The 14333-nt window shown below is 37.3% G+C and overlaps 1 protein-coding gene across 5 annotated transcripts in view; it reads right to left on the minus strand.

Annotated features, from left to right (window-relative positions):
• The window catches only part of CORIN (corin, serine peptidase), a 129580-nt gene that overhangs the window by 19986 nt on the left and 95261 nt on the right, over window positions 1–14333 (minus strand). For all 5 annotated transcript variants that reach the window (XR_003533155.1, XM_027676327.1, XM_027676328.1 and 2 more), the window contains exons 14-16: window positions 12248–12361; window positions 9676–9786; window positions 8780–8909 (exon numbers count right to left, since the gene is read on the minus strand). Coding sequence is in view for 4 of the 5 variants with exons in the window: in XM_027676327.1 (XP_027532128.1) it covers window positions 8780–8909; window positions 9676–9786; window positions 12248–12361 (355 nt within the window). In the remaining variant the exon portion in view is untranslated. The remainder of the gene's footprint in view (window positions 1–8779; window positions 8910–9675; window positions 9787–12247; window positions 12362–14333) is intronic.

Below are 14333 nucleotides of genomic sequence, written 5' to 3' on the forward strand. Positions count from 1 at the left end.
TCAGATCCTCCCAGTTGATGCTGAATGTGAAATTATCAAGCATACTCTCCACTCTCTCTTCTGAATGACTCACAACACCACTATCACTCCAGGCACACTAAGATGTGTCTAGCCCCCAACCAATACATCTTTATGGTTTGACAATGAATCATTAACAGTCTCATATCATTTTATCTTCATCCATATCTCCTTATTTATTTCAAAAGTAATTTCACATAGTGTGAAAGTTATATCACATCTACAGTTTCTTCCCCATCCACAGTGTCTCTGCTATTTCAAGGAATAAATTAAGGGACTCTGACATGATTCGTTACTGATAAATACATTCTGTCTGTCATTAAGACCTTATACTCCTGTAAATATTTGTTGGTATTTGAAGCTAGGCAACTAGTTTGTAAATCTCTGCATCTTCTTCTTTTATCCTTTTTAATGAAAGATGGCATACCCAATAGTTTTCTCCATTCTCTCACACTTCTCAAAACCATGGTTTCCATTACTGTCAGCCATAATGGAGACCAACCATAGCCATAAATTTTAAATGCACTTGGATGAATTTCGACAAAACTAGCTTCCATGAAAAGTACTTTATTACCTATTATTTTCTTACTCTAGTCCCATTTCTTAGGTCTTTGCCACTTTAGACACATAATACGATTTCCTACGGTTTCTTTGTGCTTTTGTTTTAGTTTTTTGCTTGTTTGCTTTGTTTTTGTTTGTTTGTTCGCTTTGTTTAATATTTCTGGCTTTTTCCAGATATTTTTGCTATTGTTCTATACCACTTCTTGTAAGTTTGAACTACATCTTCACTCCCTCTAGAATTCCATTTCCAGTTTCAGGTCACTCTACAGCTTGTGCCTCAGCCAAGTTAGTCTTGTTCTTCACAGAAAGATGTCTGCTAGATTTAACGAACCTAAAATTCTAACATATCTAATTTCTTTAATCTCAAAAGTTTCTTTCAATCTAAGTCAATTAAAAAAAAACAATAATCTGTAAAATCAGTCACTCATAAAATCAAAACCCAAGACATTTCAATTTACAGTAGCACTTATGTCTACCCTAGTGGGAAATTCTAACTTACATTTTCTTATTTTTCAATTTCAACTTCAAAATTAGAGCATTCCTTTAAGACATTTAATTTCAAGCTATCAATTCCCTTATGTGTGTTTAAGAGAGGAATTTTTAGAATTAAGAAAGAAAAATCCAGTCTGTGTTCTACATTATAAATGTGCTCACAGTGGAGAAAAGTAATGTTTCATGAGATAAGTTGTATAACAGAAATATTAAACAAAAAGCATTCAAGCCTGCTACCTGCTGATCACTGTGCACAACAGTCAAAGTTTATGTTGGAACGCAATGAGCATTATGATTTGCATGTTAAATTATAATGAAAAATAAGAAAAAAATAGAAGGCAGGGATTAATTTTAGTTTATGAAGTTCGTCATTCTGTTTGTAACAGTTTGGGATACTTTATTCTCCCTATTTCATTCTGGAAAACTCTGTCAAATGTATTAAATTGCAAGTTTAGAATAAAGTTTAATCCATAAACTGGATTACTTCTCCCTTCAAAGTAACAGTAACATGCATCTGTTCAGCTTCTATAATTCCATTGTTGTAAACCTCTTGTGACAAAACGCTTGGAAAAGGAAGCCTTAAGTTATTCCAGAAAGTAATGAGTAATGCATGTATGGGTAGTAATTTAAAACAAATTAGGCCTATTTCTGAGCTGCCACAGCATCTGTTTCCTGTCTGGACTTACTGGTTAAGATGATTCTTGGTCTTGAGCAGAATTCTCTAAAGCCACAGCCGTGCCATAGAATATAAAGTAAAAGATCAAAACCTTGATTTTTACAGCATTAAAATCAGAGAAATGTGAAATTTTAATGTGAAAACATATTGAAACATAAAAAATGGAAATTAAAAAGATTCATCGCGTTGATAGAAAACTCAAACATGTATGCTTAAATAGTTCTTAAAATTTCTGGGAGAAAGTAGGTAATCACTGTGATATTTCCAGGTTTCAAAATCCCTCAGTCTGTTCTAACTCATAAACTAGTCAACCCTACCAACAATTTTACTTGCTTTATCTCTGTGTGCTGGTTTTGTCTAGGATAGAGTTAATTCTCCGTAGCTAGTATGGAATTGTGTTTTGGATTTGTGCTGAAAACTGTGTTGATAATAGTGGGTTGTTTTTATTCTTGCTGAGCAGCACTTACGCAGAGTCAAGGCCTGTTCTGCTCCTCACCCCACCTCACCAGAGAGAGGGCTGGGAGTGCACAAGGACTCGGTAGGGGATGCAGCCAGGACAGCTGACCCCAACTCTCCAAAGGGGTATTCCATACCATATGGCATAATGTTCAGCATGTAAAGCACAAGGAAAGAGGAAGAAGGGGAGGGGGGAATGTTTGGAGTGATGGCATTTGTCTTCCCAAGTTGAAGATGTGAAGGACTCTGTTTCCCTGGAGAGGGCTGAATACACCCCTGCTCACGAGAAGTGGTGAATGAATTCCTTGTTTTGCTTTGCTTGTATGTGTGGCTTTTGCTTTACCTATTCATCTGTCTTTATCTCAATCCACAAGTTTTCTCACTTTTACTCTTCCTCATTGTCTCCCCATCCCACTGGGAGGAGTGAGCAAGTGGCTGCATGGGGCTGAGCTGGTGGCTGGCATTACACCATGACACTCAGTTGCTTGAGTTTGTAAATTATAGGTCTCATAAAGTATGATTTTGTAGCTAAACTTAAAAAAGACCATTTGGGACCATCTAAATTTAAAACTTCAAGTAAAATCTAGATTTTCTTAGCTGGAAGTCTTAATTCAGCTTCAAATTAGGTTGAACTCCGTCATTTAAGGTCAATTAGGTTTTAATTTTAAAAATATGAAGGACGCATTTTAGAGAAAAATATTGTCTTGAAATAAAATTGTGCATGTTTCATTTTAAAAAGTTGAAACAAATAACTTGACTTTTCAACCTTTTTTCCCCTGCTGAAACTGTTCACTGAATTTGAACAAAATTCACTTGTTTCTTTGTTTAATGTTGCCCTTGAGAGAATTATAATTCACTAAGAAGTCTTCTCATAGTTCTACTGGTAATAACATATTAGGAAAAAAAAAACAACCACCAAACCAAACACACAAACAACCCCCCCAAAAAAACCCACAAAACCACTTCAACTTGCAGATTCCAGAAAGACTTTTCAGTGCAGACAGATTTAATATCTGTTTAGTGTTAAGGTGAGTAAATTTGACCTGGAAGACAGGGAAAAAAAAAAGAAAATGGAGGGGGATTTATAATGTCATTTATACAAGCTGTGACATAAAATATTTTTTAAAAGGATTTGTGATAAATAATTAGAATAAGGATTAAGAACATTTCCTTTGTTGGCAGTGTTCATTTATCTTTCTTTTAGTCAATCACAGAATGGCTGGGCTTGGAAAGGACCTTTTGAGGTCAAGTAGGGCCACCTACGGCCAGTTACCCAGAAGCACATTCAGCTCCAAGGCCGTTTGAGATACTAAATCACCAATAACAATTCTCTTTTTACTTAAAAAAAACACAACAATTATCTGAACATGGAGCTAAAAAGTGTTATATGAGGTAACTGACCCTGTGATTAATTGAAGAAATTGTCACAATTTGCCAGGAATTATTAGGCTGAAATTTCTTTGTAAAAAGCCTTATCCAAATAATTATATTTTAAAATACTACATAGGTACATGAAAGATGAGCCATAATCTATCAGATTTAATCTAATGCAACTCTAATACACTGATTAAAGTCTGCATATTTTAACATTGGTTTACAGTTGCTCAAAATTATTAAAACAGCCTTCTACATCTACCACAGCTTGTGATGTTATTTTCAGTAAATTTTATTAACAAGTTATTAGTTCCCATTCTTAAAAAATTAAATGCAATATGAAGAATTTGCTATTTTGCTAAATCACCTAAAGAATTAATAGAACACACTGTGGCTATGGACAATGAGAATAGATTCAAGGTAGGTCAAGAATATTTTACATTCTGTTGAGTGGGTCTAGAAATCCAGACTGAATTAATGAGTTCAAATATTTAATCTTTGGCATGGAACTTGATTCACTAAATGTCGTATTTATTCTTGGAGAAAATGAAGTAGGTTACATTCAGAAGTTCAAATTTATTATATGGGTATGACAGAAGTATTCAGAGTTTTTCCCTTTGATTTTTTTTAAACAATCAAGACATTAAACTGAGCTTCCGTTATCCCTGTTGCAGAAACAGTTATATAGTAATAAGAAAGCATAGTTAGTTCACGTAAGAACAACAGGTTATTGGTCCAGCAGCTTGACTGCTCAGTTGTCAAATATTAGTAAAGAACTCCATACAAAAGAGAGAGAGTGAGAAAGTATTAGGAAAGACAAAAAGCCAGACAGTAACAAGAGATTGGCCCCTCCCTTTCATAAATACACACACAGTAGATGCTACAGCAGAGGAAAAGAAGGAAAAGGAGCTCCAAGAAAAGGAGCAGCAGCCGCAGGAAGAGGTAGCAGAGTTTACAGTAGATTTTTAAAAACAAGTAACTTGGTAAACAGCTGTGATTTTATGCTGTTACTGCTAGACCAGAACAAGCAGATGAGGTAAAATTCTCCTGTATTCATGCTGGGTAAAAGCTGCTGATGTTTATCATTATTATATTTGTTATATCATCCTAGTGCAGCAAAGAATGACAAAGTATTCCATTTCATTGCCATGGAGTAACAGAACAGCTCCACTAACTTCTGCCTTTGTCAGACTTCAGAGCTGAGCAGACCATGGTTTTACGGTCACCACTTCATCAACAAAAAATGTGGATTCCAAGTATATGAAAGCAGTTTTCTTCAACTGAACATCAAGGCAAAACTACAGTCTTCTAACATAATGTTCTGAACCTACACGCTACACCCACCTTCAGCAGCATAGCCTCTGTAGCACACACCAGGACAGATGTGAGACTGATGACAACTGCTGTTCCATTTTCTACCTGTGTTAGCAGGAAAATTAATTGCCAGTCTGCATTTAATTTCACTGTACTGAAATCTTGGACTCAGAAGGAGGTCTCTGAACAAATTTATGTGTCCTGAGACGAACAGGCAGTTGCATCAAGTGACATGATAGTCCCGTCTGGCTGTAAACTATGAAATCTAAGACCTGAACATTCCCATTAGGCTCTTAGCATTACAAACAAAAGCTTACTTCATATCTAACATTCTTTTTGCACTAGAGGGAAACATAAGAACTGCTAAGAATACATATTGCATAACTTGAGCAATAGGCATCATTAGTCTTTCAGACAATGCTTGGAACTTGCAGCTTTCTGTGATGCTGCATCATGCATCACACAACACATTGCATGAGCTGTGCAGTAAAAAATTGGAGAACCACATCATCTGTGGAATTACAACTGGCAAATACCCAGGAAAACTGCTTGCACTTTATGCAATAGGCAGAATAGAACTAACTTTAATGCTGCTTCAGACATAATGCTTATACCTCCCAAAGAGACGGACTGATATTCTGCAAAATGTGTTACCACTATCAGCTAAACTAAACTAACTTTAACCACTGCCATTTAATTATCTTCATCTGTTTTTTCAGCTTGGTTTAGCCTTAAGTATTAAAAATATGTTATTTTTAAATAACTAGAATATCCAAAAGCTGTTAGAAAGACAATGTTTTAGTTTATTAAACATTACCACATTATATAGCAATTGGGAGTTTTTATTTGGTAAAATTATGAAAAATAGTTTGCTTTACAGAAAATAAAAATGTCATATGTTACCATTTATTGTAATTCCTAGTCTAAGACATCAGTAAGTCTTAACTTTGATATCTGACGTGCATTATTTTTCTCTCAGAATAAACACGAGAACTATTACATCAAAACCAAGTATTCAAGAAGTCATTATTAAAGAAATCTGCACAACCGCAAAAATGGGTGTTTCTGCAGTGTGCTCTAATATGGACAGAATCTGTATATTCACAGTTTTAATATTCTGAAGGAGTAAAATGAAGTTGTTCTGATTGGGAATACTTGAAGAAAAGAACTGCTTAAAATATTTTCTATTTATTTAATAATAAAAAGGAGTGTTTTTATCATTATTTGAGTTCTGTGCAATATACAGTCTAATTTACCTGTACCCTCAAGGGTGACTGGAAAGACCATGTTAAATACACCAATGTTATCAACCTCACAGACATTCTTGTTATAAGTCAAATAAATAATATATACAAGACATAACTGCCAACAGATGAAGTTTATGGCTTCAGATCAGATTTCACAGTGAGTGGCATGAAACTCCATTTTATAATTTGGTCTTCCATTTCACTATATAGCAAATGTTACCCTCTGTGACATTTTCATTGAACCCCTATGCAATGTTAACAAAAGATTTGAATAATTATACTAACTCATATTACTACTTTTCGAAATCAGTTCTGCTGAATGCACCATAATCTTTGTTTTTCTTACAGCTCTTCTTCAAAGATAATTTACTGTACTTTTGGCAGTGCCACTTGACAAAAAGTTGGAAAATAGCTAAGAAAATCAAGCTTCAGGTGATTGACAAAATCAGGCACTAAGAACGGAAAGACAAACACTAGTTTGGTTTTCTGAAGTACTGCGACAAAGAATTAGAAATTCGTACTGGAGTCAGACTGAAGTTGTAGACTTCAGATTTGTACTGGAATTTCCTACTGCCCTTCACACAACTACTGTCACTACTAAAAATATCTTGTAGAAAAATTGATTTGTAAACTATCTTTCTTACCCTGTTGGAAAATGGATTTGTGAGATTTAAGAATCATTTTTGTCTCTTATGTTTCTTAAAAGTGTAGGATTGATAACATCTGTTAGCAAGCATCAGTGAAGAAGCAGGAAGGTATAGGTTTCTACTCATGCTCATGTGCCTTCAGCCTAAGCACACCTCTGTAAAAAGGAAGGAATCAGGGGTCTTGTGATAATTAAACACCTTTTTCATTTTCCTAGCAGCAAGTATCATAGGAAAGTTAAGCAAATTTTACGTTAGGAATGATGTCAAGTTGAATATGAGTCAGCAGTGCCCTGGCAGCCAGGAGGGCCAACTGTGTCCTGGGGGGCATCAGGCAAAGCATCACCAGCTGGTTGAGGGAAAGGATTGTCCTGCTCTGCTCTGCACTAGTGCGGCCTCACCTTGAATATTGTGTGCAGTTTTGGGCACCACAATATAAGAAAGATATTAAGCTCTTAGAGAACATCCAAAGGAGGGTAACAAAGATGGTGAAGGGCCTTGAGGGGAAGCCATTTGAGGAGCAGCTGAGGTCACTTGGTCTGTTCAGCCTGGAGACTGAGGGGAGACCTCATTGCAGTCACAACTTCCTTGTGAGGGGAAGAGGAGCAGGCACTGATCCCTTGTCTATGGTCACCACTGACAGGACCCAAGGGAATGGCCTGAAGCTGCGCCAGGGGAGGTTTAGGTTGGAGATCAGAAAAAGGTTCTTCACCCAGAGGGTGGTTGGGCCCTGGAACTTCCCCAGGGAAGTGGTCATGGCACGAAGCCTGACAGAATTTAAGAAGCATTTGGATGACACTCTGGGGCACATGGGGTGACTCTTGCGGTGTCCTGTGCAGGGCCAGGAGTTGGACTTGATGATCCTGATCGATTCCCGACAACTCAGGATATTCTATGATTCTATGATTCTATGAACTGAATTATGAAGAAGAAAAACATTCTTAATGTTAAGACCAGTGCTTTGTTCTTAGAAAACAAAGTTGTAAAATCGGTAACTATTTCTGAAGGTATCAAAGCATTTTAAGCTTTATTAGGATGTTATATAAGGTTAAAACATAATGTAAATATTATTTATATACACTAAACTAGCTAGAGGAGTATAGAATCTTTGTGTGTTAGAATGGCAGGCAATCCATTTACAGACGTTCTTGAATGCAGGGTGTTACAACAACCGAAGTCAAGTATCCATGCAGTGCAAGGCAATATACAGTAGGTTAAGTGTAACCCAGAGTCTTTATTCTCCTGTGTATTTTGAGAAAGGTACAAAGAACAAGATTACATGTCAGTATGTGTAGTGGTGAAAGACAAATAGAAAAGACACTTCTTAATCCAGTTTGGGGATCAGACACCGACAAAAGATATCCTTATATACCATCAGATTTGTCTTTTCTTAGTAGTAGACAGCTGGATATCAGAATAGATGAACTTGGTTTTTTCCCAAGTTATATTTGCATCAACTATTCCACAAAGCAGCTATTACATTAGTGTGCGTGCAATAAGAAAGACACACAGAGGCTATTTCTTTTTCTGAGTTCCACAAAGAAAGCTCTATTTTTAACAATTCATTGTTCAGAGATACCCAAGTTAAATATATCCGCTTGCCTAACTCACAAGTATTTGTTGCAGAATGCAAATAAATGAAATTTTCCTGTGTTTTCTAAGTCTGTTGTAATTCTTCAGGAAGAAACAGAGTATCACACTGCCAAACAATTCTGAGCCTCAGCAATAACTGCAAGTTCAAATATTGAGACTTGGCAAGACATTATCTGTTCAACACACTCTTTTAGTAACAATCATGCAATGTTTATAAAGTGGTGAAAGCGCCTAAGGTTTTAGTGAACTTCTGTTCCTGCCATAGTTTACAAAATTTCTTTACCTCTTTTCTCAGTGAATGATTTCCACACTAAGTCTAACATGGCAGTGATAATGATAATATCTAACTCCAGCACTCCAATTGTCCTAAGAAATTTATCAAAGCTACAAACTACTGACCTTACCCTAAACCCATCTGATTGCAGGCCAGTTGGCTTAAGTTTTCTTGCCACTCATCAGCACAAACATGGTTATCAGTAGCTGACCTGTGAATGGTCAGGAGCATCAAGGAATTCATGTTTTTAGACAGGGTAACTGGAAAGAAAAAAGGAGGAAAACTTCACTGTTATTTCACATAGTTTTATAAATGGCAAACTGAAAACATACAACTACATTAAAAAGAGTTTTCCAAGATGCCAGCACTTTTCCTGGGTTTATAGGCTGAATAGCTGTGCAATTTAAAACCAAGGCAACCGCAGCTATCAGAACCTTGTTAAGATTGAACAGGATGAGACATTGGTAGCATTTAATCTTGTAAAATGATGTTTTACCCCACAGATAGTACATCCCACTGAAGTAATTTCTGGGATGAATGCTGCTTAACATAAGAGTGATTTCAGTCTTGGTAACACGTACTGTTCCTGTCATAACAATTTGTGGGTATAGAGATAGAAAAAAACAACTACTATTTACAAGAATGATCATTACCATTGCTTCTCTCTTACTCAGTATATCAAATTTTATGAACTGCTTTTATGACGTACAAAAAGATTTCTCAAAATGGCCTTCCTAGTCTCAGCATCTTCCTACTTGCTCTTCTATCCACAACATTTTCCACACTACCTACACATTTCCCTGCCATATCACTTTTCTTATATATTTGCACTGTGACACTTCTCACTGAGTCTTTGCTTTCTCTTTTGCCCACTTGCTTGGATGCTTTCCCAACCTCAATCCAGTCTTTCCTTTGGTAATAGAGGGAGCATCCCTCCACCACTGCAATTGTATTCTAAATCAAATTACCAGTGACTACTACCATCACCCAAACATCAATTGAAAGCACCCCAGAGGGGAAACTTACCACAGTCCCATTCATCTGAGCTGTCACTGCAGTCTGCCTGCCCATCACACCAGAGCTCACGTGGCACACATTCATGGTTGGCACATTCAAGTTCACTCTCTTCACAGAATGCTGCAAGGACAAAAACATGTTTCCCTCTCAGAAGTAAGTGATCAATTGTGAAGTTTACATTGAGACTAAACAAATGAGGAGGGTGAAGACCAGATTTAGGGAGCAAGAAAGTGAGACAGATTTGGCACAAAATTCACCATGGACATCACTGAGGCAGAAGGTGGTTGCTGCCATGCAGTGGCAGAGGGCATCACAACTCAAAGGGAAGAAGGAGTGTCTGGAAATGCAAGATGCAAAATTACTTAATATCATTTGTGGTCTTGTCATATGATACCTGTCTAAGCCTCTTAGAAGCTCTAAGTAAAAATATTGATACCTGTCTAAGCCTCTTAGAAGCTCTAAGTAAAAATATTGTGTTCCATGCTTTTTTGCAGACTACCCCATATTTGTTTAACTATTCATGTTCTTTGAAAAAATGTTTTACTGTAATCAATATATATTTCCTCTCATCCACAGGAATTCTATATCAATTTTTGGATTCTCCTTTGCTTTTTAAAATTATGGATTTATTTTTATCTCCACTTTAGAGAGGGGAACTGCTGTACAGATAGACATGCTTTCGGTCCACAGTTTTTTGCCAGCTGACAGCATGAGATAGGTATTTCCAGAGTCTGTTCAGCACCGGAACTACAAGAGCTTCCACCTGCAAGTGACTTCCAGCTTTCCCCAAATCATAACAAACCCCCTCCCAAAAGGCATTACAGTACCCTCCTCACTAACACATTTCTAGCTTCTATAAATTCCATCATTAGAAAATTCTAGAGCTGGGGGAGGGCAGAGAGGGAGAGAATACGTGGAAGGAAGTGCCTTCCAGTTGTGTCTATGTTTGGCTTATGTACAGCATTTATACTGCCATACAATCCAAGCATTTATTTACAACACAACTGCAGAAAGTATACTCCACAGTGAAAACCATACAGACAGAGCAGGCAGTGCTGCCTACCCTGACATAAGTGATCTTTCTGGCTCTGGAATAAAGCATGTATAACCATAAAAAGCTCTCTAATTCTGCCTTCCAGAGACAGTATAATTCAACTGGGGAAACTTCGCTTCCATTTAGAATATTCAAGCCCCAGTACAAAAACAGAGAAGAAACCTACTCTGCTAATTATAAACTAGCTTAACATTAGCTCTTCTGTAATCTTTTCCCTGCCATGATCTTAATGTGTGATCCTGAGTCACTTTAATTCACTTTTTCAGATTACAGCACACATCTTGGAAGTCAAATGGTATAATCTTCATAATTAAAAGTAGATTAAGAAGTGTTTTGAGAGCTGCCTCTTCCCCCCCCCCCCAAAAAAAAAAGGGTTAATTTCATGATATATGCAGCCTGCTGATCATTCTGGCAATTATATTAATATGCTCCATTTAGTACATAAAATGTGCCTACTATCCTGTCCCTGACAACAGAAGTCCAGAGACTCAGAAGCAACTTTTTTTTAAATCATAAAATTGCATCCTAACATCCCAGCAAAAATGATGAAATACCAGGATTACCCAGAGAATGAAAACTTCAGTTTTCAACCAACTTCACCAATCGACCATGTCTTCTTCCTTGTGCAGGCTGAGTGTCACCCAGTATGTCTTTTCTAGTTCCTTGTCTTGGGGACATGCCCATACACCAGGTTTTCTCAAAAGAAGAGAACTCAGGGTACCACTAATATATTCATGAAAGTGAAGCTAACATCTCACAGCACCCACTCCCAGCTTCATACACAGAGTGGGAGCCTGCAAAGAAGCTGCTGCTTGCAGGTCTTCCATCTCTGCCCATCCCACTAGTCAGTGGCACGGTGGCAAGAGAGCACAGGACAGCCCTGCAGTGGACCAGGGAGCCTGTTGCATCCTGTCAGCACTTTGAGCCAGCTTACGCTGTGCACACGGACAGCATGCCCGTGCCATCAGTGTACCATACTAAGTTTTGTACCTTGACAGTTATTACAGTTTGGATTGCAGAAGTCTTTGGAGCCATGTGGGGAGACAATCTAAGAACTGTCAATCAGAAGGGAAATCAAATAAAGAAGTGAAACATATGAAATTTACCGATGAAGAGATCAGAAGGAAAATCAAGTAGAAATCAAGAAAAAAAGAGCAGCAAGTAGCTATGCCTGCATGGAATAACATTGAGAAATGTTGAGAAAAGGAGTCAAAAGGCTACAAGGAATAAAGAAAAGAAGTACAAAGACACAAAACCAAGGAGGGGGAGAGAGAGAATAAAAACTAAGGAGGACCAGAGTGACCAAAGGGACAGCAAGGATCCAAGTATGAGAACAACAGAGGACACAAGATGAGGAAAGAAATAAATTGGTGCCATAGAAAAACTGAAAAGGAAACTGAGGGAATGACTAAGCCTTTCTACCTGTGGAACACATGAAAACATTTTTACTTTCATTTATTTTGCACCCCAACATCCCAAAAATGTGATTAGCCCTTTATGGGACTAATAAACTGCATAAGTCCTTACAGCAGTTCTTTTCATCCATCATGTCAGGGCAGTCTGGGAAACCATCACAGATCATAGTGTGTTTGATGCACAGCTTCTTCAAAGGACACTCCCACAGGCCCCTTTCTCTACAACCTGGAGGCAGAGAAGCACAGCTCTGAAACACTTGCATGGAATATCAAACGAACTGTTTTCTTTTTCCTTAAAAGTCCTGAAACACACTCAATATTTTCACTTGCAGTAAAAACTTTAGGAGGTACCAAGAATAGTTACTAATGAAGAAATGGAAAAAAGATTGTCAGAGTGCACACTTGATAAATGGATCTAAAATGTATAACACCTCATAATACTTCACTGCTTTTTAAATAATAATTATATTATGCTGCACATATCTATAACCAATGGTTTAGGCACTAGCTCAATTAGCTCAAAACCCATACACCACTACTCTTGAAATACACTTACTAGTAATATAAGAACTTTTCTAATCCTCAAGTTTGTAGAAATTCCTTTAAAAGCATACCACACAGACCTTTGATCTTTCAAAAGCAAATCCTATGAAAGCATGGTATCTCCATGAAACACATGTAGAAATACATACTTTTTTTTTGGCAGTGCTGACACAGAACCTAACGCAGAATCACAATGAAAGGTAGAAAGAGTTGTTAAGTATTGACCATAAACAGTAGTCCTGGTTCCATGGTCTGAGACCAAGCCAATTTGAAAGCTACATGAAACTTCAATTTTCCCTGCATTATAATGCAGGGTACCCAGGGCATTATTATTTCCTCAGTCCTGCTAACCAGCCTCTCTGATTTCAAGAGGAATACTTACAAAACTATGTCAAAGTGCTTTGACAGTAAAATTCCTGCTAGTCATCTAGAGGAAATTAAGAATGGTCCAAACTACATTTTAGAAAAGAGTTTTCTCTTGTTTTATTCCACTTTTTATTTCCATCAATTAATAAAGCACTTAATTGTGGTAACAGTTTAAATACTTCGACATACTAATGTCCTGCATGTCTGACACTCCAGTTTTATAGGAAGCCATAAAAACTATGTTTTCCTGACTAAAACAGATTATTTGATTGCCTTGTTTGACCTGTTCTACAGATGACGCTTTTCATTTTATTTCAAGCGGAAATTCAAGTGACAGCCCTGATGTCCCTACATGGAAATAGTTGAGGTATAAATTTACAAACAGCATTTAAAGCAGCACCTCTGTTTGCCTGGACCTAGAACTACAGCAGTTTATCAGCACTAAGTTACTAACCAAATACACTGTTTCCAAGAATTTTTAATTCAGAAGCGAGTTTTCTACAAATATGCACCAGAGAATCACTACTGGATTACTGGTAAAGTGTACTCAGGTTTTTACTGGAACTGGTCATGTGGAGTGCTTGATCTTGTTCAGATTGGAAAAAACATGTAAATAAATGTTACAGCACAGAGAAATAAATAGCCTTAACCCTTGAAACTAATTCCTCATGATCAAAGAATTTTCTTGGGTATCACCATTTGCCAGGTCTCCTGCTTGACAATATTTTTGTTAACTATTAATGAAAAATTAATTGAAACCAAACAGAATCTTTACTCTAATAAAGAACAAAGAATGTAGTCATGTTAGGAACTTGATATGTGTAACGGTTTTGAGTTTAGGCCTTCCTTCCCGGTTGCCAGGAAGGAAGGAAGAAAGGAAGAATTCCATCCTATTCCTTTACGTAACCAAACATATAAACAGACAGAGAGAGAAGTCTCTTCCTCTCTTCCCTTCCGGCAAGGTTTGGAGACAGCAGACTCCCGCAGGTCGGTCTCGCTCCTGTGGGGGAGCTGAGGCCTGGTCGGGCCTACGGGGCCTGTTGTTTCTGCCGATCCCGGGTCCGGTAGCGTGCCGGCGGTCGTTCAGCACAATTTCTGTTGTCCCAAGGAAAGTAGTAAGATATTCTTTTGCTAATTCTTTAGTTTGCTAGATTCTGAGTTTTTGAATGTACATGTCTGGAGTTTTTTTGTCCCTTTTTCCCCCCTTCCCTTTCGGGATTGTATATAGTATTTCAACTGTATATAACTGTACTATATGTAAATACATATATATTTTAATATAGTTCGGC

Source organism: Neopelma chrysocephalum, unplaced genomic scaffold (genome assembly GCF_003984885.1).
Source record: "Neopelma chrysocephalum unplaced genomic scaffold, ASM398488v2 Primary Assembly neopelma1_42, whole genome shotgun sequence".
Taxonomy (NCBI): Eukaryota; Metazoa; Chordata; class Aves; order Passeriformes; family Pipridae; genus Neopelma; species Neopelma chrysocephalum.